The sequence below is a fragment of the Anolis carolinensis genome, chromosome 6, assembly GCF_035594765.1.
Source record: "Anolis carolinensis isolate JA03-04 chromosome 6, rAnoCar3.1.pri, whole genome shotgun sequence".
Lineage (NCBI taxonomy): Eukaryota > Metazoa > Chordata > Lepidosauria > Squamata > Dactyloidae > Anolis > Anolis carolinensis.
Genome location: NC_085846.1, coordinates 11,317,749 through 11,343,077, shown reverse-complemented (window position 1 = coordinate 11,343,077; position 25,329 = coordinate 11,317,749). Strand labels below are relative to the sequence as shown.

General features: G+C 40.2%; 2 protein-coding genes across 2 annotated transcripts; both read left to right on the top strand.

The window, feature by feature from the left end:
* The first annotated feature begins 4,135 nt into the window (after positions 1–4,135).
* On the top strand, positions 4,136–7,978 carry LOC100567668 (C-type lectin BpLec). Its single transcript, XM_008115378.3, has 5 exons — positions 4,136–4,202; positions 4,411–4,508; positions 5,935–6,075; positions 7,161–7,275; positions 7,684–7,978. Exons 1-5 carry the CDS (start codon positions 4,136–4,138, stop codon positions 7,749–7,751), a joined length of 489 nt encoding a protein of 162 aa, XP_008113585.2. The 3' UTR covers positions 7,752–7,978.
* A 5,510-nt stretch (positions 7,979–13,488) lies between these two features.
* On the top strand, positions 13,489–23,531 carry LOC100554894 (C-type lectin BpLec-like). The gene is made up of 6 exons (XM_008115377.3): positions 13,489–13,640; positions 18,962–19,039; positions 19,250–19,341; positions 21,151–21,291; positions 22,360–22,474; positions 23,240–23,531. Exons 1-6 carry the CDS (start codon positions 13,550–13,552, stop codon positions 23,305–23,307), a joined length of 585 nt encoding a protein of 194 aa, XP_008113584.2. The 5' UTR covers positions 13,489–13,549; the 3' UTR covers positions 23,308–23,531.
* Positions 23,532–25,329: the final 1,798 nt, after the last annotated feature.

Sequence of the window (25,329 nt, the reverse complement as noted above, 5' to 3'; positions counted from 1 at the left end):
GCTGTGAACCGACCTCCACACATTAAAAAAAACTCATGCACAGGCATCTTCCAAGAAAAATAAAAACAAACCAACAAAAGTCCCATGGTGATCAGTGAGTGGTGTCGGGGGCAGGACTGTGGAATCTGGAAGCCCCTAGTCACAGACTGGCACATGGGCGGTGGACATGGACTCAGTCGCTCTACCTCAAGGCCTGAGGCAGTTGAGTAGTCCAGCAGCTGTATCCATGACTGAACGGCCATTTTTAGGATCCATTCTGCTCACCCCACATGGGGAAGGGGCTAGAAAACATTCCCTAAACATAGTCTGCCTCTCTTATACCCAACTGGAGTGCTGTGTCCAGAGGGGTCACCACACTGCAGCCAAAAAAGAGAAATGAACTTTGGAACATGGAACGTCAGGACACTGTTGGACAACCCAGACAATGAATGCCCCAAATGCAGGAATGCTATTATTGTAAGGGAGCTAGGATGCTTTAACATCAACATAGCAGCACTTCAGAAGACCCAGAGAGCAGGAAAAGGACAGCTGAAGAAAGAAAAAGGAGGCTACACCTTCTTCTGGAAGGGACTGCCTGAAGAATTGCAAAGAATACATGGAGTCGGCTTTGCTATCAGAAATGACCTGGTGAAGCACCCATTGGCATTAACAAACGACTCTCACACCTCCGAATTAACCTTGCCAAAAACCATCAGGCAACCATCATAAGTCTCTATGCTCCAACACTACATGCTCTTGAAGACATCAAGGAAAAATTTTACTGTCAGCTTGATACCATCCTATCAGAGATACCTAAGGAGGACAAAATCATCCTCCTGGGGGATTTTAACGCAAGAGTCAGACGAGACTTCAACCTGTGGCCAGGGACTATAGGAAAAGACAGGGTTGGAAACAGCAATTCAAATGGCATCCTGCTTCTCACCAAATGCACAGAACACAACCGTGTCATTACCAACATGCTCTTCCACCTGAAAAACAAGCTCAAGACATCATGGAAGCATCTGCAGTCAAAACATTAGCACCTCTTAGATTATGTAATTATTTTATTTATTTATTTATTTATTTATTTCTTTATTTATTATTCAAACTTATATGCCGCCACTCCCCTAGGGCTCGGGGCGGCTTTCAAGAACAGGCTAAAATCTAACAATTTAAAAACATCTTTAAAACATTTTAAAAACACTACATGTGCAAGAGACCGCCGTGACATGCCATGAGCCATGACAGGCACTGATGACTGTTGGACAAACCACAGGCTAACCCAATCCATGATGGCTATCAAGATCACCTCCAAACACAGACTCCAAGGAAGAAAGATGAGGAGCCCTCGAGGCCTTCTTCAGACAACATTCAAGGATCATCTACCCACAGAACACCCCAAAAATGTCAAAGAACACTAGAACAAACTGAAGACATCCATCATCACAGCCTGCAAAGAAACCATTGGATATAAAATTAAGAAACATCAAGACTGCTTTGACAAAAATGACAAAGAGATCCAACAGTTAATTGATAAGAAAAGAAAAGCCTTCCAAACATGGCAGAGAGACACCAACTGCACTGCTAAGAAAAATATCTATGCCAGTGCAAAAGCTGAGATTCAAAGAAGTACCAGAGAACTCAAAAACATCTGGTAGACAAAGAAGGCTGAAGAAATCCAACACTTGGCAGATACCCATGATGTTCAGGGATTTTTAAAGCCATCTACAGACCAAGAAATCATGGCATACACACTCTCTGCTCATCAGATGGAACCAAACTACCGAAGGACAATACATCAATCGCACTACGTTGGAAAGAGAACTACTACAACCTTCTGAATTGCAGCTCTAACGTGGCTGAAGAGGTTCTCTCGCAAATCCCACAGCAACAAACCAGGGATGAGCTTGCAGCACTGCCTAATCTGGAAGAAGTCGACAATGCCATCAGCCAGCAAAAAAATAACAAAACCAACCGCCTTCTACCTGTCTTAGAAGACACCCTCCCAGAATCCCAGAATGGCTTCCGCCCCTCCAGAGAAACAGTGGACATGATCTTCACTGTACAATAGGCCCAAGAAAAATTCAGGGAACAAAATCAACCTCTGTACATTGCATTCATTGACCCTTGCAAAGGCATTCGACACAGTGAATCACAGTGCTCTCTGGACCATTCTCCAAAAAATCGTATGCCCTAACAAATTTGTGAGCATCCTGCGGCTTCTCCATGCTGACATGATGGCAAGAGTCTTGCACAGCAGTGACTCCCAAAGTGACTCATTTAAGGTGGAATCGGGTGTCAAACAAGGATGTGTTATTGCTCCAACATTTTTTTTCCATCTTCATCTTGTTGATGGGAAGCTTCTCACCGGAGTGGAAATCATCTATCGGACAGATGGCAAGCTATTTAACCTCAGCAGACTGAAAGCCAAAACCAAGGTCACAACAACATCTGTTATAGAACTCCAATATGCTGATGACAACTGTGAGGTTATCAACACATGCATCTTTAGGTCTTCCAATTCTAGAAACTCCTGACGACTATATTTATGAATTGGAGAGATACCGGACAGGAAGAAGGATAAATCCAAGAGGCAATGGGTAACAAGGGAGTACACCCTGTAAACACAGAACGTTAGGGTAGGGGAGAAGAATCAATAAAAATACTTTAGAGCACATGCACAGCTTTGGAAATGGCTGTGAAACCAATATCACATCCATCTTCATGGTTATTACAGTGAATCTGTATGTATGCCAATTTGTTTATTGCACTCATAACCACTTAGATATCAGTAATATAAGTTGTTTCTTTAGGCATATATTCCCTTATCTGAATAAAGAAGTATATGTGTTGTCCTTCTTATGTAGGCAGTTCAACTTATGTAGGCAGTTCAAGGTTAAGGATAATGGAACCAGAATTTCCTCATTCCTTTATCTTTATATTGGGTCAATAGTTCCGGTCAAAAATGTATATATAACCTAGAAAAGGTAGAGAGCATTGCCCAAGAATCTCCGAGTTCAGTTGTCCACTGGATCTGTCCACTGAGGGGGAAACCAGCATCAGGTGAGTGACTGAGAAGATGTCCTGCAGGTCTCGAGTGAAAGTGTTCCTTCAGGCTGTAGACCAGCGCATGAATAAGGAAATGTTTATTATGGTTTTGGGAGAAAGCAAAATACAAGGGTTCAGCCAAAAGGACTACAGTGTTACCTCACTTCTTGCGTGGGTTACGTTCCAGGACCACCCGCAATAAGTGGAAATCTGCGAAGTAGGGGCACTATATTTATTTTAATATTTATACATTATTTTAGTAGTTATACACTATTTTAAATCTTTATCAACCAATCGTGTGTTGATACATTGACCCTTTGGGTTCCTTTTCTCTCCCTTCGGCTTCTCCTACCTTCTTTCCTTAGGCTGTAAATTGTAATATTTTATTATTTATAATATTCTTTTAGAGTTTATTGAAAAACTGCAAAACATTGAATCTGTGAAAAGTGAACCACAAAGTAGTCAGGGAACACTGTATTTAAAAACAGAGGCTTAAGTCTTAAAAGCAAGGGGAACAATATATCTTATTTTATTCATATGAAAGGAGATGAGTTAATTCACCAAGGACAGAATCTCTAAAGGGTCTATAATTAATGAGAATACTGAAACTTCTGCATAGGTTAAGCAAAGCAAAACAAATTCCAATTAATGTATAACGTGCAGATAAAATATGAAGACAACAAAATAAAGTGAAGGATTCAAGATTCAGATGGCTTCATCGGAAAGGAAGGTAAACCTTCTATATGCTTTAGAGCAACTTGCCACGAGCAGTATCCTTTCCATACTCAACAGCACCACATGAACAATTTGACATCAGAAACCTTGAATTCAATGCAGATCTTTCATATCAGGAAGGGTTGTAAAAGAACTTCCATAGACAATCCTACATGTTTATAAATCTCTAACACAATTCCACCCAGATTCTCTCCAAAATGTAGAATATTTCTCCTCACTGCAGTTTTCCTTCAAAAACCAATAATGAAAAGCAAGATGCTCCGTAACCTTTTAGCTACTTCTCATTGTTATTCCATTTGCTATTATTCGCTTAACATGATTCTCTATAATGTTTTCTTTTTTTTTTCAATCTTTCTTGAAAGTCATCCAGAAGATGGGACTCCTCACCTATGCCAGCCTCTGCCTTTTTGGCCTTCTGCTCTCCAGTCCTTTGACAGGAGGTGGGTCCCTTTAAGAAACATCCAAAGTGTTATGTTTGCAGTTATTTTGGGAGGTTGACTATCGGTAGCTGATGAATGGCAGATAACACTCAATAAACCACAACATGTCTACTCTTGAAACAGTGTAAGGCTTCCGTACGTAAGAGACAACACTGGTAATATCTTCTACCATAAATTGTCCTACATTCTTATCCCTTTCTCCTTGCAGCTGAGGCCAATTCCTGTCCTAATGATTGGACGGAAGATCCAGTCCAAGGGAACTGTTATGCTTATTTTGATAACAAACTGACATGGAGAGAAGCTGAGGTAAGAAACATTTCCTGCTGGATGAATTACAGTAGAGTCTCACTTATCCAAGCTAAACAGGCCAGCAGAAGCTTGGATAAGCGAAAATCTTGGATAATAAGGAGAGATTAAGGAAAAGCCTATTAAACATTAAATTAGGTTATGATTTTACAAATTAAGCACCCAAACATCATGTTATACAACAAATTTGACAGAAGAAGTAGTTCAATACGCAGTAATGTTATGTTGTAATTGCTGTATTGACAAATTTAGCACCAAAATATCATGATATATTGAAAACATTAACTATAAAAATGGCTTGGATAATCCAGAGGCTTGGATAAGCGAGGCTTGGATAAGTGAGACTCTACTGTATAAGTTATTTTACCCTCATCTCATAATTGCCAAGGAAGGGAAGAGAGCATTAGGAAGAAGAACTCAGTTAAACGCAGCCTGGGAACCCTTCCAGGCAGCCGTATAACTCAGAATATCAAGGCAGAAAACCCCACAATATTTGCTTTGAACTGGGTCACCTGAGTCTTTCCAGTTCAAAGCAGATAATTTGGTATTTTATTCAGCTGTGTGGTAGGGGACTGAGTCTATAATATAGAAAACATGTGACATTTCAGATATTGAGAAGCGCTAAGCATTGGGTTTATTTGTTTAGGTGGGAAGTTCTCTTAAGCAATAACTTTCTGCAGGGTCTTATAGATCATGGTTCTCAACCTGGGGTCCTCAGATGTTTTTGGCCTTCAACCCCCAGAAACAGCTAGTAAACTGGCTGGGATTTCCGGGAGTTGTAGGCAAAAAACGTCTAGGTACCCCAGGTTGAGAACCACTGTTATAGACTATGTATTGGAGGTGTAATGGCAGCAAAGTATCTACCTGCCTACTGAGGGGTTCTTCCATTTAACAGAATTTCACACACTTGATATTTCAAGTTTCATCCAAGGTTGCCTTTTCCCTAAAATCTGCACTCTAAGTTGATGTTTGTACCCAGATTCAGAAGGATGTAATTTTTTGCCTAGTTTCTTCTTGAACATAACATTGAGTATTTTAGCCATTTTCTTCCCACTACAGGCAAAACCTTGGAACTCAATAGCAAAACAGGGTTGATTTTGTACATTTGCACATGGTTGTTTTGCACAGAAACAGAAAAAAATTCTGCACAAAAAGTTATACTCCTGAGTAGAAGAAATCTGGGTTTCTGCATACAAATTATTCTTTCTTCAAACAAATTGAATATTTTTAAATATTTCTTTTCTGTGCAAACTGCTTTCCTGTTAATCACTGCCATGGCAGTTTCCCAGCACTTCCATCTGCTAGGCTGAATTCGAGAGAAGCTTTAAAAGCGATACATTCAAAGGGATCCAGCTCTGCATTTATCCTATTGATGGAAAATGACAGTGTGAATAAAACTCATTCTTTGTCCCTTCTCCCCCCTAAGATGGAGTGCCAGAACTATGGCTCCAAGGCTCACCTGGCCTCTATTCTTTCCGCGGAAGAGACAGATTTCATCGCCAAACACATCAGCACTTACCAGCACGAAACAAGTAGTGTCTGGATGGGTCTGTATGATCCCCGTCAGGTGAGCCTCTTCCTGCTCTGGTTTTCTGACAAATTCTCATTATCGCTTTGGTGATTTCATTCCAGGCATTACTCAAAAATTCTAAAGGGAATTACCAACCCTCTCTATGGCTATGTTATCACACCAAAAATGAACCAAGGCTTGGAAGCACTACTATGTTCTACAGCGCTTACTCCTAAACAACTATGCTGTACATAATTATGCAGAACCAAAGAAGTCTGATATTGTGCTATAAATCACTGGGGTGTGCATGCGTGAACTATGATGATGATCTCCTGAATATATATATATATATATATATATATATATATATATATATAGTGCATGTGTATGTGATATTGTGCATGTTTTTCCATTATAGTTTCTTACCAATTGACCCATCAGATGGCATCCATCTCTTAAGTTCTAACATTCAAAATACAGAAGATAATCCTATATTATTTATCTTATTTTTAGCTATCAAATCCTGTCATGGTCATCTTTTTTTTTGTTTTCACAGTCTATAAAAGGTTTCCATTCTTCTTGCAGATTCTGCAAAATTAGTTTGCTGTAGGGATAAAGTCAATTGGTCGATCTCTGCCATTTCAAAGACTTTTGGAATCCAGTCTTCTGTCATTGGCATAGATTCTTGTTTCCACAATTTTGCATATTCAATTCTTGCTCCTGTTGTTGTGTAGTGAAAGATTCTTTTATGGTGTTTTTGTATTTGCTTATCTAATAATCCTAATTAAAACATTTCTGATTTCAATGTTATTTTGTTTTTAATATTGTTTCCAACTCATTATGAATTTTTATCCAGAAATCTTTAATCTTTGGGCAGGTCCACCACATGTGGTAAAAACCTCCTTTCTTTTGTTTGCATTTCCAACTTAAGTCCAAACTTCACAAGTTTTTACTACTTTTAGTATGGATCTTTTTCTGAGCACACAAATCTCTGGAGAGGTATTAAAGCAGAAATCACAGACACTTGCTAGACGATCTCTATCACATCCAATAACACCTCCTACAGCTTTCCAGCTAAGCTGTGAATCTGCACCATCTCAATTGTCCCTTCACTTCCTCATTTATGAATCTCATTTCTGCAGACTGGGAAATGGAATTGGAGTGATGGATCCATTTACAATTACATGGCATGGGCGAGGGGCCAGCCAGACTTTCTTCATGGTCCTGAATACTGTGTAGAACTCAACCTTTTCACAGGTAAGCAACCTGAAAAGGACTGATAAAAAACAAGGTTAATTAGCTGATGTGTAGAATCATGGTGGAGGACCTAGAAAATACCTAGAGAGAACACCTCTCTACAATTTCTAGGTCCTCCAGAAACTCTCTGTTGTCTAATTCTAACAGAAGCAACCATAGAATAACTTTGAAGGATCTAGAAAATGCCTACAGATAATTATGGGTACAAATCCCAGATACAGGGATTATACTTTGTCACCCCTCAACGGAGTTCTGAACCCTAGAATCATTCTTCTCAGTTATCCAGTAAAATGGTATTTTACAAATTAGAGAACTAGAGAGCTGACATGTAGACAGCATACTGACCACACACACACCCTACATAAATATGAGATTGGGAAGGAAATAACATTGTTTTCTGTATTTTAGGTTTTAAGCAATGGAATAATAATAACTGCAAGAAGATGAACACCTACATCTGCAAAATTAAGCTGTAGAGCTACCTGTGTATCACTGAGTTGTGTATGCCGGATGAAACTGGATTAGATGGATATGTCTTTAATGATTATTTCCCACTTTTCCTGATCTGGTACTCTGAAATGCCATATTATTTCTTTCAAAATACTGTCTTTAAAAGGTTTTAATTTGGTTTGACCTCTTTTTCTCACCCTTCTTAATGGCTGCAGCTCAATGTGAAGTTAAATAAACTATTGTTTATGCATCATTTCTATGGTCTTTTCTTGTGTTCTGGAGTTATCCCACTCTTGTGTTATCCCACTCCCACAAAGGTCACCAGGAGGTGTGGCCTGTTGTGAACACTTGTGCAAAAAAGTGAATTTTCATTACTTGCACGTTCTCCTAATCCTGCTGATAAGAGAAGAGCACTGGGTTTGCTAGCCTTGGGAAGAAAGTTCTCTGCAGGACAGTAGCTGATTTTGCATTTTCCTTCACTTGCATTTCCCTTTTGCCTTTGTAAATCATTCCTAATTCGGGGACTGTTACCTGGAGCAAATGGGCCACCTCACAGCATGGCAAACTATGGGTGGTTCCACATAGCCCTTTAACCCAGAAGCAATCATGTTTTAAAAACGTAATTGTGCCCGGATTCATGTCTGCAAATGCCCTAAAAATAGCGTGCTTTTCGGGAGGTGTCCACACGCCCTCGCAGAACCTTCCGGGAGGATAAGGAATCACTCACAGCCCTCCCCAAATACTTCTTTTTATATCATAGGATGTTTCCGAACAAAATCTGAGAGTTTGAAGATTTTGCAGTAAGACTTCCAAACTGAGAGTTTTGCACTGTAATCGTCTTCTCCCTAACTCAGGCTCTGTTTCCACTTCTTGGTTCAAAGACTCAAACAACACGGAATTTGAGAAGTGCTGTGACCTGTTTTGGCAACAGGTGACATTGAATTCTAGAGAGCACTTTCCGTAAAATACTATCTATCTCATTAAACATATAATATTGTAATAATAATAATAAAACTTTATTTCTAGATAGCCCTCTCTCCCCAAAGGGACTCAGGGTGGTTAACATACATATAAACGGCAAACATTCAATGCCACAGCTACTTCACTTAATATCAAAAGTATAAAATGACAATAACATACTCATTATAATAAAAATTCTAAATTAGAAAAAAGCAATAAATTTAAGCATGACACTCAGTAAAAACATTATTGCACAGAACGAGCATATACCTGGACTGAATTAAATGACCAAGTTGCAGAAAATGTTCAGTATTTGTTAAAGTTTCACTCAGACCATAACTGCTATGGGGTGACAACAATTATCATCATCATCATCATCATCATCATTTAATTACTTAATAATCGCCCTCCATCCACGATGCTCTAGGCGATTTACAAGATAAAATTGTAAAGGATCAAAATACATACATACAAATATTGATAAAAATTAAAATAGATTAAAAGCTCTAGTAGAGAGCTATGTCTTGAGTGCTAGGGTAAAAGGCCCTAACTCACGCATGGCTCTCATATAGGGCGGCAAGGCATTCCATAAGGCAGGGGCAGAAACAGAAAAAGCTCTGCGTCTGGTTCTCTCCAAGTGCACTTCTCTAGGACCCGGTACATAGAGTAAGTCTCGTTGGGATGGTCGTTGCGACCTCCGATGGTGGGAGAAGGAGAGACGGTCCCTAAGATACGATGGGCCCTGGCCGTAAAGAGTTTTAAAAGTCAGGACTAGCATTTTATATAGACCACGGTAATCAGTTGGAAGCCAATGCAGATGCTGCAGCACTGGTGTTATGTGGCATTTCATGGGTGTTCTTGTGAGTAGCCTGGTTGCCGCATTCTGAACAATACGGAGCTTCCGGGTCGTGGACATCGGAAGGCCAACATACAGGGCGTTGCAATAGTCCAGCCTAGACGTGACCGTGGCATGGATGACTGTTGCCAGCGCCTCATCAGATAGATAGGGTGCCAATTGCCTCGCTTGTTGTAGGTGGAAAAAGGCCTGTTTGCTGGCAGCAGCGACCTGAGCTTCCATTGTCAGCTGCGAATCTAAAACGACACCCAGGCTCTTAACGGTGGGCGAAGGAGATAGGGCAGCACCATCAAAGGTGGGTAGCAAATGGGTCAGACCAGTTGAGCGGCCATGCCAGAGAATCTCAGTCTTCGCCGGGTTCACCTTCAATCTACTAGCACGTAGCCAGTTCGACAGAGCCTCCAGACATAAGGTGAAATTGTCTGGTATTGACGTTGCTCCAGGCTCCAAGCGCAGAAGGAGTTGGGTGTCGTCTGCATATTGATAGCAGTCTAGGCCGAAACTCCGAGCCAAACTAGCAAGGGGTCTAACGTAGATGTTGAAGAGACGTGGTGGGACCGAGAGCAGGGCCTCCTCCGCTGACCGAAGTGCCCGAGATGGTCTATACAGGGAGATACGATTTGGCAAATAGCCTGGACCTGAGATATGGATGTGTAGTGTAAATGCACAGAGCTTTTGTTGGTTTTGTATTTCTCTTTTATTTCTGAATTACCCAGACGATCAGAAAAGCATTCACTCCCATGTATTTCTTGGAACACAACTGCCTGGAAGTATCACAGACTACTATGGTGGGGAAAGAAATACTGAGATTGGATCTACACTGTCCTATATCCCAGGATCTTACCCACACATTATCTGTTTGTCCTAGATTATATGGCAGTGATTCATATAATCTAGTTCAAAGAAAATAATCTGGGATTAAATCCTGGGATATACAGTAGTGTAGATCCAGCCTGATTGCCATGGGCATCCTTTTCTGACCTCTCTAAAGGGATGCTCGGATGTTTGATGTTTGCTCAGTTTCAACCTTTTCTTGCAGATTACACAGGAAATGGAAGGTGTCCTGCTTCTAGGTAACAGACAGGTAGGGAATCATATACCACAACTAGAAGTATTTGCACTGCTTTAGTGTGTTTAGTTTAATATGTGTCTGTCTATCCTAAATTCCTTGAAAAAATAATATGTACACAGGGCTCATTTTATGATAGCATGAATTGTGATAAACTTGGGTTCCTGTGAATTGCAAATTATATTGTACTGGCACTCCTGTAATGTGTGTTTAGCTTGTGGTATTTGTTCTCTGAATCACGCCGACAACAAAACCATTTACCCTCTGTAACAACTAGAATCCATCATTCTTGTTTCTTGACAACCGGGGCAGAAATCAGACAGCCTTCCAGATAGTGAAGGACTGCCACTCCCAGCCGTCCACAACCAGCGCTAAGAGAGTCAGGGATTTTTTTACTCCAAACATATCTGAAGAGTCTCACCCTTGTTATAGAAGAAGCTTGGCATCTTTCAGACCAACAACATTTCTGGGAGCTAATACACAAATTGCGGTATATCAAATGACAACGCCAGCTCTTCGGCTTAGAAATGGAGATGAGCACCAACCCCCAGAGTCGGTCACGACTGGACTTATCAAATTCAAACTAAGAATTTAGAATTGACCTGCTAGAAAAGATAGGTCTTTCATTCTGTTTTAAATTCTGACAGCTTGTTTAACTGTCAAATCTCTTCTGGCTGTGAGTGAGAAGTTGTAGACTTAGTTTCTGTTTCTTTATTAATATTGTTCTTTTTGTGTAAGTGTATGTCACTGTCTAGTTCTTTTTTGTATTTATACTTTGTTATATGTGCTAGGCCTTAAGTAGTAGGGTAGTATTTGTGGTGGTTAGAATTTAGATAAAGAATTCTTTTAAAAATATATCAAAACTTTCAATTTGTGTAAACGTGCTTTTGTTTCGTTGTGCGTGGCGGTTATTTTTTTAATTGAAATAAAAGCTATACATGAAAGAAAAAATGTCTTCTATTAAGGCAAAAAGACTGGACAGATATGGGGGTTATTAAGACAATCCAGTTTTTATTTTGAACTTCTTCCTGCCAGTCATTCTACATGCTTGGGGCAGCTAAGGAAAAGGTCCCTAGGGTGAAAGTTGCAGTCAAGTTCTGGTTGAATGAAATAAATGTCTCCCAGAGAAACCTAAGTGTATGGGGTGATTATATGAGAGAAGGTGATCCTACAAGTAATCTGGACCCAAACTATTTAGCACTTTAATGGTGATAACCAATACTTTGTACTTAAGTGTAGTTGTGATATGCTCATTCCTAAACGTGTTGTTATCAAATCTGACTGACATATTTTGAACTAATTGGAGTTTCCTATCTTGGGACAAAATGGCCCAATGAACAGCACATTACAAGAGTCCAATTGTGAGGTTAGTAACACATGCATCATTAGATCGATGATAGGTAAACAAGTGACGGCGCGAGTGGCGCCATCTATAGGTCAAACTGTAAGTTGCAAGATTTGAATTGTATCATGCCTGATTTTGCCTTTACCCTGTAAATGTAGTTGGATTGGTTATTTATATCTGTCAATCAATGTTGTTTGCACCAGTTATATTGCTTCCTCAGCTCAATTGTTTGGCTCAACCTTTTCCTGGAGTAGGACAGTGTTTCCTTTTTCATTCCACCATCAAGCTTTCTACCAGATGGACGTGAGAGAGAGACTTGGCTCTAAAAGCCCTTGATTAAGTTACCTCTCAGCACCAATTCTGAGGTTCTTACCCTTGAGACTTACGCTTCATGTTCAGGGCCAACCTGAACGACGTTGAGGAGTCTCAAGCACCTTCAAATCAGTCCTTTGGCAACAGAGGAAGACTGTGTCTTCAAACATAAGCCATTTGGACTGAGGCTGAGGTTTGCTCCGGCATTCACAGCCATTGAGAAAGAGGGACCTGGAAAAGCTTCTCAGCTACAGAGCTCCTTGGACTTAAAACAACCAAAGACTGTAATGTATATTTTCCTTTACCCCTTTGAAACTTCCAGCTTATTGGGATAACCTTTTCTGAACAATAAAACCAGATTTTGAGTTATCTACACTGTTTTGGTCCTTGGGAGTTCCAGTTTCCCTAAAGGAGGGCAAGAAGCAATCCCCTGGAGAAAGATGTCACGTCCATGCCTCTTTCGCTAAGAGTTATAGCCCCAGACGCGACGGCACAGGAGGTAATTTGACAAGTCCTTAAGCTTTCTCTGCCAAAGAACACTGATGCCTCACGAAACTACAACTCCCATGACTGCACAACATTGAGCCATGGCAATTAAACAAGAGATGACGTCCCTCAAATATGACCTCCAGGTGTAGCTCCTGAAGCAGCTTCCCCTTTGGCTTTGTCTCAGCACTAAGATTACTGCATGACGCAAATCTAACGTGCACACTAAGTTTGGAGAGGTAATTTAGCCAAAAAAAAGTGAGCATTAGATTTGAGTAAATACGGTGTAAAATATACATATATCCATGAGCCCCAAATAAAGTGCAATAATGTGTATTTCATAAAGTATATAGCCAAGGATCCCAGACACCGACCATTTCCAAGTCCTGAGACTCAGAAAGGCAGATGGTAAGTAGATAACTCAAAAACATAGTAGCTTGTATTTTCTCAGGATGGATCTACACTGCCATATAATCCAGATTATTAAATCAGATAATCCACATTATCTGCTTTGAATTCCATTACATGAGTCTGCACTTACATATAATCCAGTTCAAAGCAGATAATCTTGATTTTATATAGCAGTATAGATCCAGCTTCAGGTCCCTTCTACACTGTCTTTATATCCCAGAATCTGATCCCAGGTTGTCTGCTTTGAACTGCATTATGAGTCTCCACTGCCATATAATCTGGGATGAGCAGATAATCTGGGATTTTTTTTGTGTGCAAGGAGCGACTTGAGAATTGTCATTTCTGGTGTGAGAGAATTAGCCATCTGAAAGGGCGTTGCCCAGGGATGCTCGGATGTTTGATGTTTGCTCAGTTTCAACTTTTTCTTGCAGATTACACAGCAAATGGAAGGTGTCCTCATACTAGATTACATAAAGGTAGGGAATCATATACCACAACTTGAAGTATTTGCACTGCTTTAATGTGTGCTTAGTTTAATGTGTGTCTATCCTAACTTTCTTAAAAAAATAATATGTACATAGGGTTCATTTTATGATGGCATGAATTGCGATAAACTTGGGTTCCTGTGGCTTGTAAATTATATTGTACTGGCACCCCTTTAATGTGTGTTTAGCTTGTTGTATTTGTTCTCTGGATCACTCAGATAACAAAACCATATACCGTCTGTAACAGCTAGAATCCATCATTCTCGTTCCTTGACAACCGGGGCAAAAATCATACAGCCTTCCAGATATTGAAGGACTGCCACCCCCAGCTGCCCACAACCAGTACTATGGGGGGCAGGGATTTATTACTCCAAAGATATCTGAAGAGTCTCTACCCTATTATAGAAGAAGATTGGCATCCTTCAGACCAATGACATTTCTGGGAGCTAGTACACAAATTGGGGTGTACCAAATGAGTTTAGCCTTTATTATTACAGTAGAGTCTCACTTATCCAAACCTCGCTTATCCAAGCCTCTGGATTATCCAAGCCATTTTTTTTAGTCAATCTTTTCAATATATTGTGATATTTTGGTGCTAAATTCGTAAATACAGTAATTACAACATAACATGACTGCGTATTGATCTACTTTTTTTGTCAAATTTGTTGTATAACATGATGTTTTGGTGCTTAATTTGTAAAATCATAACCTAATTTGATGTTTAATAGGCTTTTCCTTAATCCCTCCTTATTATCCAAGATATTCGCTTATCCAAGCTTCTGCCGGCCCGTTTAGCTTGGATAAGTGAGATTCTACTGTATTATTATTATTATTATTATTATTATTATTATTATGACACAGCAAACAAGATAGACATGCTGGATTTCGTATCACAAAATTACAAGTCGAACACTTCCCAAGTGTCTAGGACTGGGATGATGCGTGCAGATCCCAGTAGGGTGGCCTTTTGCAGTTGGCAGAACATAATTTTGTCAATGTCTATTGTTTCCAAATGCCAGCTGAGATCTTTTGGCACGGCACCCAATGTGCCCATCACCACCGGGACCACCTGCACTGGTTTCTGCCAGAGTCTTTGAAGTTCAATCGAGGTCCTGAGTTTTTCCTGTTGTTTTTCGTCAATGCAGCTGTCACCTGGGATGGCAACATCAATGATCCAAACCTTTTTCTTTTCCACAACTGTGATGTCTGGTGTGTTATGTTCCAGAACTTTGTCAGTCTGGATTTGGAAGTCCCCCAGGATCTTTGCGTGCTCGTTTTCCAATACTTTTGCAGGTTTGTGGTCCCACCAGTTCTTTACTGCTAGGAGGTGGTACTTGAGGCATACGTTCCAATGAATCATTTGGGCCACATAGTTGTGCCTCTGTTTGTAGTCTGTCTGTGCGATTTTCTTACAGCAGCTGAGGATATGATCAATGGTTTCGTCGGTTTCCTTGCACAGTCTGTATTTTGGGTCATCAGCTGATGTTTTGATCTTGGCCTTAGTTGCCTTTGTTCTGATGGCTTGTTCCTGAGCTGCAAGGATCAGGCCTTCTGTCTCCTTCTTCAGGGTCCCATTTGTGAGCCATAGCCAGGTCTTCTTATCAGCTTTTCCTTCAATTTTGTCAAGGAACTTTCCATGCAATGTTTTGTTGTGATAGCTGTCAGTTGTTGTTGTTGTTGTTGTTGTTGTTGTTGTTGTTGTTGTTGTTGTTGTTATTCTCTTCATGGCTCAAGGCAGGCTGAAACATGATTATACACATACATGAAAAGACATGTACCTAAAATGAAAACATATTAAAAATAATAATTCATATCAATAAAATTTAAATTCATAATTTAGAATTGATCTGCCAGAAGAGATAGGTTTTGTTTTAAATTCTGATGGCTCGTTGAACTGTCAAATGTCTTCTGGCAGTGAGTGAGAAGTTGTAGACTTAGTTTCTGATTATTTACCGGTATTAGTATTGCTTTTTTGTGTAGATCTGTGTCCATGTCTGTTCCCTTTTTGTATTTCCGTACTGTTATATGCACTAGGCGTTAAGTAGTAGGGTAGTATTTGTAGTGATTAGAATTTAAATAAGTATTTTTTAAAAAAAATATATCAAAATTTGCAATTTGTGTAAACATGCTTTTATTTCTTTGTGTATGGTGATTGTTATTTTCTGATTCAAATAAAAACTATAAATGTAAGAAAAGAATATCTTCTATTAAGTCAAAAAGGCTGGACAGATATCGGGGTTACTAAGGCAATTCAGTTTTTATTTTGAATCTCTTCCTGCCAGTCATTCCACAGTCTCGGTGCAGATAAGGAAAAAGTCCCTTAGGTGATAGTCAAGTTCTGGCTGATTGAAATAAATGTTCCCCAGAGAACCTAACTGTATGGGGGAGATTAAATAAGAGAAGGCCATTCTACAGAATCCAGAATCCAAACCATTTAGGACTTCAATGGTGATAAGTTGTACTTTCCTTGGAAAGTAATAGGCAACCAGTGGGGTAATTTAAGTGTAGGTGTGATATGCTAATTCCCTTGACATTAAGTCCAGTCATGTCCGACTCTGGGGGTTGGTGCTCATCTCTATTTCTAAGCCGAAGAGCCGGCGTTGTCTGTAGACACCTCCAAAGTCATGTGGGTGACATGACTGCATGGAGCGCTCTTATCTTCCCACTGAAGCAGTACCTACTGATCTACTCACATTTGCATGTTTTTGAACTGCTAGGTTGGCAGAAGCTGGGACTAACAGCGGGCGCTCACTCCGCTCCCTGGATTCAAACCTGGGACCTTTCAGTCTGCAAGTTCAGCAGCTCAGCGTTTAACACATTGCGCCACCAGGGGCCCCTTGGTACAGAGTAGGCTTGTGCAATCCGGGTAAACCGTAATTAGTTTTATGTCTCGAGTTTAGCTGGGGCCTCGAACTGTTTTTCCAGGAGCCTCCTGGAAGTCGGAAGAGCAGACATCTGTTTTCACTCTGGGGAGTCGAAAGATTCATTTTCTATATGGCCTATTATGAAGGGGGGGGGGGACTTCCCAGGCTCCCCTTCCCATCATTTTAGGAATTTAAGTTGTTTCCTACTAAGCATGCTCCCTCTCGCCTGGTGCCATGCATTCTTTCCAAGGCATTTAAAAGAGACAAGTTCTTAAAGCTGTTTATTTCCTACTGTAGAGGAAGAGAGGAGAGGAGCTGCAGTCAGGTAGTCAGGCACACTGTCTCTCTCCCGGTGCCGCACACTATTTCCAAGGCATTTAAAGGAGGCTTCCCACTTCAGGTAAATGATGGGATTAATAAAAAAAGATTAAACTGTGATGCCAAATAGAGGAAAAGGAGCTGATATCACCTCCCCCTTGCTTTCGTGTTGGGCAGGTTCTCATACCAAGAGAGTCCTTACTGTTACAAGCTCCTGAAGTACCAAAGGAAACGAATTCCGCACACAACTCTAGTACAGACTGGCCCAATGGACAGCACATTACAGGACTCCAATTGTGAGGTTACTGCCAAATGCACCATTAGGTCTTCAAATTATAGAAAGGGACACATCTGGTGTATGAGCCAAAACTGATAATTAGCATTACCTTGGCCAACATTTGGAGAGATGACAGACAGAGATAAGGATAAATCCAAGAGTCAATGGGTAACAAGGGAGTATACACTGCAAATGTGAAACTGTAGGGTTGAGGAAAGAATCAATAAAGACACTTCAGTGCACATATAAAGTTTTGGAGGGATAATAAAGCGTTGGGTTTGAACCATATGCACAGTGGGATGTAGAGTCATAAATGGTGGTAAAAATAATATATGGTAGCGTTTTCATGGTTGTTATACTGAATCTGTATCTATGGTAGTTTATTGTACTCATAACCATGTAGACATAAATAAAGAGAATTGTTTAATAAGATATATATTTCCGTATTTGAATAAAGAAGTATATATCTTATCCTTCTGATGGATGATAAGTTAACAGTTCAAGTTTAAGGGAAACAGATCCAGGATTTCCTCAATCCTTTATCTTTATATTGGACCATTATCTCTGGTTATATATATATATATATATATATATATATATCACCTAGAAGAGTTAGAGAGCATTGCCAAATAAACTCCCAGTTCAGTTGTCCACTGGATCCATCTACTGAGGGGGAAACCAGCATCAGGTAAGTGTCTAGAGTTGGACAGTCTAAACAAAATTCCAGGTAAGGTTTAATCAAAGCAGAATAGAGGGGCACCATTACTTCTTTGATTTTTTTCATGTCAGGAGCGACTTGAGAAAGTGATCACTTCTGGTGTGAGAGAATTGGCTGTCTGCAAGGACGTTGCCCAGGAGACGCCTGGATGTTTTTGATGTTTTACCAACCTTGTGGGAAGCTTCTCTCATCTCATTGAAATAAATAATGTATTCCTTCCATTCTATGATACCCTATTTTCCCTATATTGACCCTTCTAAAAATGAGATTCATCTTACAATCACAAGCTTCTCTTATGTATTTTGTTGGCGGTCGTGGTACTGAAATTAGGCTGTATTTTACGATCAATGGCAGCTTACAAATGAAGAAATGTTGTAGTACATCACATCAGAAAAGATTAATAAGATCCCCACTGATTCCAAAGGGCACACTGTTATTTACCCTCACAACTTAAATAAAGAGGGTGTTTTGGTGTACATGTCTTTATTTAAATAAAGGAGTATGTAATTGTCCTTCTGTTGGGCTGATAGCTGATAAAAAAAATCAGTCCAAGATTATGGGGAAACAGAACAGGATTTCCTCATTCTTTTATTGTTATATTTGGACCATTACTACTGGTCAAAGGATATATATAACCTAGAAAAGGTAGTGACCATTGCCAAAGAAGATCCCAGCACAGCTGTCCACTGGGATCTGTCGATGCCATCTTAAATTTGAGGAAATCCAGTAGTACATAGCATTAGAAATATTAAAAAGAGCCCCACTGGTTCCAGAGGGTGCACACAGTCTGTATTGGATTTGTTATTTACTTTCATATCTTAAATAAAAAGAGGTTTGGGTAGTAGTGCTTTCCTTATTTGAATAAAGTAACATGTAATTGTCTTTGGCAGGAGATATCCTGAATTCAATGCAGATGTTCTACATCAGGATGGAATGTCATAGAACTTAGATGTGTATAAAACAAGGACTAACACAATTCCATTCGGATTCTGTCCAAAATTTATTGTAAACTTCACTGCAGTTTTTCTTCTAAGACCAGCAGTGAAAGACAAAGTGCTCCATAACTTATTTAGCTACTTCTCATTGTTTTTCCATTTGCTGTTCACTGGAACTTTTTTATTTTCTCCCTTGAAAGTCATCCAGAAGATGGGACTGCTCACCTATGCCAGCCTCTGCCTTTTTGGCCTTCTGCTCTCCAGTCCTTTTCCAGGAGGTAAGTCCCTTTAAAAAAAACATCAAAAGTATTATGTTTGCAGTTACTTTGGGAGGTTGACTATAGGTAGCTGGTGGATAGCAGATAACATCCAACAAATTACAAAATGTCCACACTTGAACCAGTGCAAGGTTTCTGTAGGTAAGAGAGAGCACTGGTAATATCTTCTACGGTAGCTTGTCCTACATTCCTATCCCTTTCCCCTTGCAGCTGTGGCTGCTTCCTGTGCCAGAGACTGGATGCAAAATCAAGGGAACTGTTATGCGTATTTTGACTTCAAGTTGACATGGGCAGAAGCTGAGGTAAGAAACATTTCCTCCCAGATAAGTTATATGTTATTTTACCTTCATCTCATAATTGCCAAGGAAGGAAGGAAAGCATCAGGAAGATGAACTCAGATAAAAGCAGTCAGAGGGCCCCTCCAGACAGGCCCTATATCCGATGATCTGATCTCAAGTTTTCTGCTTTAAACTAGATTATATGACTTCACACTGCCAGATAATCTGGGATAAACAGAAAACCTAGGATCAGATCCTGGGACATAGGGCCTGTCTGGAAGGGCCTAGGGTCTATAGTATGGAAAACGTGACATTTCAGATATTGATCCAAACAGAACATTGGATTTATTTGTTTGGGAGGAAATTCTTCTAAGCAATAACTCCCTGCAGGACTTTATAGACTATTTCAGGGGTCCCCAAACTAAGGCCCGGGGGCCACATGCGGCCCATCAAAGCCATTTATCCGGCCCCACAACACAAAGGCAAAAAGGGTTGGGCTAAATGACCCAAGGGTTCTCTTCTTTTCTTCCTATTATTATTATTATTATTATTATTATTATTATTATTATTAACATTGAGGCTGGGAGGCCATCTGTCAGGGGTGCTTTGCTTGTGCTTTTGGTGCCCAAAGGCAGAAGGGGATTGGATTCAATGGCCCAAAGGGTCTCTTCCAACCCTATTTATTATTATTATTATTATTATTATTATTATTATTATTATTATTATTATTACTTGGTGGCCAACTATAGTCCGGCTCTCCAATGGTCCGAAGGATCATGAACTGGCCCCCAGTTTAAAAAGTTTGGGGACCCCTGGACTATATATTGGAGGTCTAAAGGCAGCAAGCACCTACTGAAGGGATCTTCCATTTAACAGAATTTCACACACTTGATATTTCAAGTTTCATCCAAGATTGCCTTTTCCCTCACATCTGCACTTGGAGTTGATGTTTGTACCCAGCATCAGAAGGATGTAATTCTTTGCCTACATCTTTCTTGAATGTAACATGGAGTATTTTAGCCATTTCCTTCCCAATATCATTGCTTATTTGTTTGTTTGCTTGCTTGCTTGTTTTTATCCCACTTTTCTCCCATGAGTGGGACTCAAGAAACTCTTTGAAACCTCGTAGCAAAACAGAATTGATTTTGTGCAACATTTGCATATGGCTGTTTGCACAGAAACAGAATTTTCTGCACAGAAAGTTATAGTCCTGGGTAAAAATCTTGTTTTCTGCATACAAACTGTTCTTTCTTCAAACAATTTGGATAGTTTTAAATACAGTAGAGTCTCACTTATCCAAGCTAAACGGGCCGGCAGAAGCTTGGATAAGCGAATATCTTGGATTATAAGGACTGATCAAGGAAAAGCCTATTAAACATCAAATTAGGTTATGGTTTTACAAATTAAGCACCAAAACTTCATGTTATACAACAAATTTGACAGAAAACGTAGTTCAATACACAGTAATGTTATGTTGTAATTACTGTATTTACGAATTTAGCACCAAAATATCACGATATATTGGAAACATTGGCTATAAAAATGGCTTGGATTATCCAGAGGCTAGGATAAGCGAGGCTTGGATAAGTGAGACTCTACTGTATTTGTTTTCTATGCAAATTCCTTCCTTGCTAATCACTGTCATGGCAGTTTCCCAACACTTCTTTCTGCTAGATTGGCTTCAATTGTTCCACTGTCTCCCCCAAATGAGAATGATGAAGCAAAAAGTCTAGAGAAGTTTTGAAAGTGATAAGCTCAACGAGATCCAGGTCTGCATTTATCCTGTTGCTGGGAGATTACAATGTAATTTTTTTGCCCTTTCTCCACCCTCAGATTGAATGCCAGAGCTATGGCCGTGGGGCCCATCTAGCCTCTGTTCTTACCGCGGCAGAGACAGCTTTAATCGCTAACTACATCTCCACTTACCAAAAAGTGAAGGGCAATGTCTGGATCGGACTGCATGATCCCCGTCAGGTGAGTCTTGGTCCTGCTCTAGTTTTCTCAGAAATTCTCATCATCACTTTGGTGATTGCATTCCAGGCATTACTCAAAAAAAAATACCTAGGGAATTACCAACCCTCGCTATGACTGCATTATCACACCAAAAATGAGCTAAGAGGTTGGAAAATTCTTCCATTGACATCTCATCTCTATCAAAATTAGGGAGAAACTCTAGAAAGAACTAAACAGATGTGACTCCCATCTCAGACCATTCTTTGGGCCAGAATTGTGTACACCAATGCCACCTGAAAATGCATCCACAACCCTAAAGAATCTGTCAATGTGAAGGGACAATTGTATTTACAAAAAGAAAATCAGAAAACGTGAAGAGAATGCTTCTGTTACTCCCTTTGTATTTCCTCTCTCCCATCAACAGGTTATTGTTGTCATTTCTTTACATGGAGGTTTTCATTTCTAATTTAAAGCCTACCAACAGATGGCTAGAAGAGAGGCTCTGTTGAGCCCAGATATAGCATTAGAATTAAACAGTACTATGTACAATAGAACTTGCTCCTAAATAGTGATGCTGTAAATAAACATGCAGAACCAAACAAATTGGATGTTGTGTTATACATCACTGGGGTGTGTGTGTGTGTGCATTATGATGATGATCTCCCACATTTCAAAATGCACCTGCACAACTGGGGAGCTCTTAGCCACCAGACAATATTTCATGCATTTAAGGAAATTGTATGTTGACATGGAAACTCCTACTTTTAATGTGTATCCTTTCATGACAACATACGTTTCCTGACTGGTATTAAAACAGAAAACCAGTCACAGGCACTCACTAGACCAGTGGTTCCCAACCTATGGGTCCCCAGATGTTTTGGCCAACATCTCCCAGAAATCTCAGGCAGTTTACCATCTGTTAGGATTTCTGGAAGGCCAACACATCTGGGGACCACAGGTCGAGAACCACTGCACTAGACAATCTCTATCACACCCAATAGCATCTCTCACAGCTTTCCAGCTGATGTGTGTATCTGTACCATCTCAATTGTCCCTTCACTTCCTCATTTATGTATCTCATTTCTGCAGAACCGGAGGTGGAGGTGGACTGATGAGTCAGTCTACAACTACAAGTCATGGAGGAATGGCCAACCAGATGGTTACGCCAATTCGGAGTACTGTGTAGAACTCGTTTGTTACACAGGTAAGTAACCTGAAAAGGACGGAAAAGGAACAAGGTTGTCTAGCTGATGTGTAGAATCACGGTGGAGGACCTAGAATATACCTAGAGAGGAAACCTCTCTACAATTTCTATGCCATCCAGAATGGCTCAGTGGTCTGATTCTAGCAGAAGACACCATCAAATAACTTTGGAGGATCTAAGGTAAAGATAAAGGTTTTCCCCTAACATTGTCTAGTTGTGTCCAACTCTGGGGGTTGGTGCTCATCTCCATTTCTAAGCCAAAGAGCCAGCGTTGTTCATAGATGCCTCCAAGGTCATGTGGCCGGCATAATTGCATGGGATGCTGTTACCTTCCTGCCACAGTGGTACCTATTTATCTACTCACACTTGCATGTTTTCAAACTGCTAGGTTGGCAGAAGCAAGGGCTAACAGCGGGAGCTCACCCTTTTCCCTGGATTCAAACCGCTGACCTTTTGATAAGCTAGTTCAGCAGCTCAGCGGTTTAACCTGCTGCACCACTGGGGACTCCACTTGGAGGACCTAGAAAATGCCTAAAGCGAATATATTTCTGGACATTGCTATGTGCAATTATGGGTACAAATCCCTAATACAGGGATTATACTTTGTCACTCCTCAACGAAGTTCTGAACCCTAGAATCATTTTTCTCAGTTATCCAGTAAAAAGGGTATTTTACAAACCAGAGGACTAGAGAGCTCACAGGTAGGCTACCTTCCCCAGTAAATAACAGACTGAGAAGAAAATAACATTGTTTTCTACATTTTAGCTTTTAAGCAATGGAATGACGCCAATTGCAAGACTACTAACACCTTCATCTGCAAATATGAGCTGTAGAGCTACCATAACCCTGAGCTGTGATTGCCGGATGAAACTGGATTAGATGGATATCTCTTTGATGATCATTTTCTACTTTTCCTGATCTGGTACTCTAAGATACCATCTTATTCCCTTCAAAATACTGTCTCTGAAAGGTTCCAGTTTGGGTTGGCTTCTTTTTCTCACCCTTGTTAATGGCAGCATCACAATGTGAAGTTAATAAACTATTGTTTATGCATATATTCCATGGTCTTTTTTCATGTTCTGGAGAATTCTTACCCCACTCCCACAAGGGTTGTCCTCCCACTTGCCTCCCTCCCCGCTCATCGTCCCCTGAGTCCCCGGTTTGGGCATTGGGTATCTAAAATCACTGGCTTACATGGTCTGGGGAGATGAAAATAATGGAGTTGCACACCTAGGACAAAGCCAACCAAGTATAACTACTCGCCTCCTTTCACATCCAGACAGGATTGCTCAATTTCATTCGCAATACTTTGCAATGTGCATGTACCAGTCTGAGTCAGTTTTACATGGGACTTGTCTATATTGACCTAACACCCCTATTTTGATCAGAAGTCAGCCCTGGATGTCCAGACAATAGGTTTAGCGACATCCAGTCCACAAGAAGGGGTAAAGCAGTTTCACTGGTCTGTTGATCAGTGAGAGGACCAATTTATCTTCAGCTGGCACAGATATTGCCTTCTGAAAGATCTCCCATCAGCTCTCATTACCAGTTCTAGTAGGTTTTAAGGGTCCTTTGAAGGTGTAGGTATGTCCAAATGCCAGAGGGAAGGCAGGGTGAAAAATGTTCTTTGGAAAAGTACATGGTTAAGCACATGGGATATCCCAGAATCTCTCTCTTCATGTCTATCTTCATTATGGAATAGCATTAATTCAGGTGAGTTACAAAGCGGTAGAGAAAACAGATTGGGAGTGGGCATGTATGCAGGGCATGTATGCATTTTGATTCCTATCTCACACATTTCCCAATAGGCTACACATCAGTTTCTCAGTTGGAGGACAAGGGATTTGAGGGTCATACTTTACCTGGAGGATTCCTTCTTCTCTTCTCAGGTTCTCAACCGGGGGTCCCCAGATGTTTTGGCCTTCAACTCCCAGAAATCCTAACAGCTGGTAAACTGGCTGGGATTTCTGAGAGTTGTAGGCCAAAATACCTGGGGACCCACAGGTTGAGATCCTCTGATCTAGAGATTCTCTTTGGGGCCACTGGAGATTGAAGACAAATCTGGACCCTCCAAAGAGCCATTTCCTCTTCAGGAAATGAGAGAGAGTAATAATAATAATAATAATAATAATAATAATAATAATAATAATAATAGACATTGACAAAATTACGATCTGCCAACTGCAAAAGGTCACCCTACTGGGATCTGTGCGCATCATCCGAAAATACATCACACAGTCCTAGACACTTGGGAAGTGTTCGACTTGTGATTTTGTGATACGAAATCCAACATATCTATCTTGTTTGCTGTGTCATAAAATAATAATAATAATAATAATAACAACAACAACAACAACAACAACAACAACAACAACAACAACTTTATTCTTGTACCCTGCCTCCATCTCCCCGAAGGGACTCCGGGTGGCTTACATGAGAAAACAACATACCACAATGAAAATTAACATACAATTTAAAACATAATATTACATCATCATTATAAAACAACACGACATGATGAAATTTATAAACCAAGACAACAATTGTTACGTATAGAAGGTGATTTGTGCAAAAAAAAAATGTACTTGAATATGGAGTTTCTTCAATTTAAAGACAGCTAGGGGAGAAATTTGTTTCTTATCCATCCCCATTTCCAAAGTTCACTCCCCCCCCCCTTGAAAGTGGGGAACTGTGAGTTTGGGGAGTGTTCCAGGGAATTTCAGGGTAGAATAGGTTGGGTTCAGATGGCACATTCACCAGCTGTCAGCACTTTCTCCATCTCAGCCTTGAATCAATAGTTTTATGTTGCCATTTTATGGCTAGAGCAATCAGATGTCTTCAACCTGTTTGTCTCA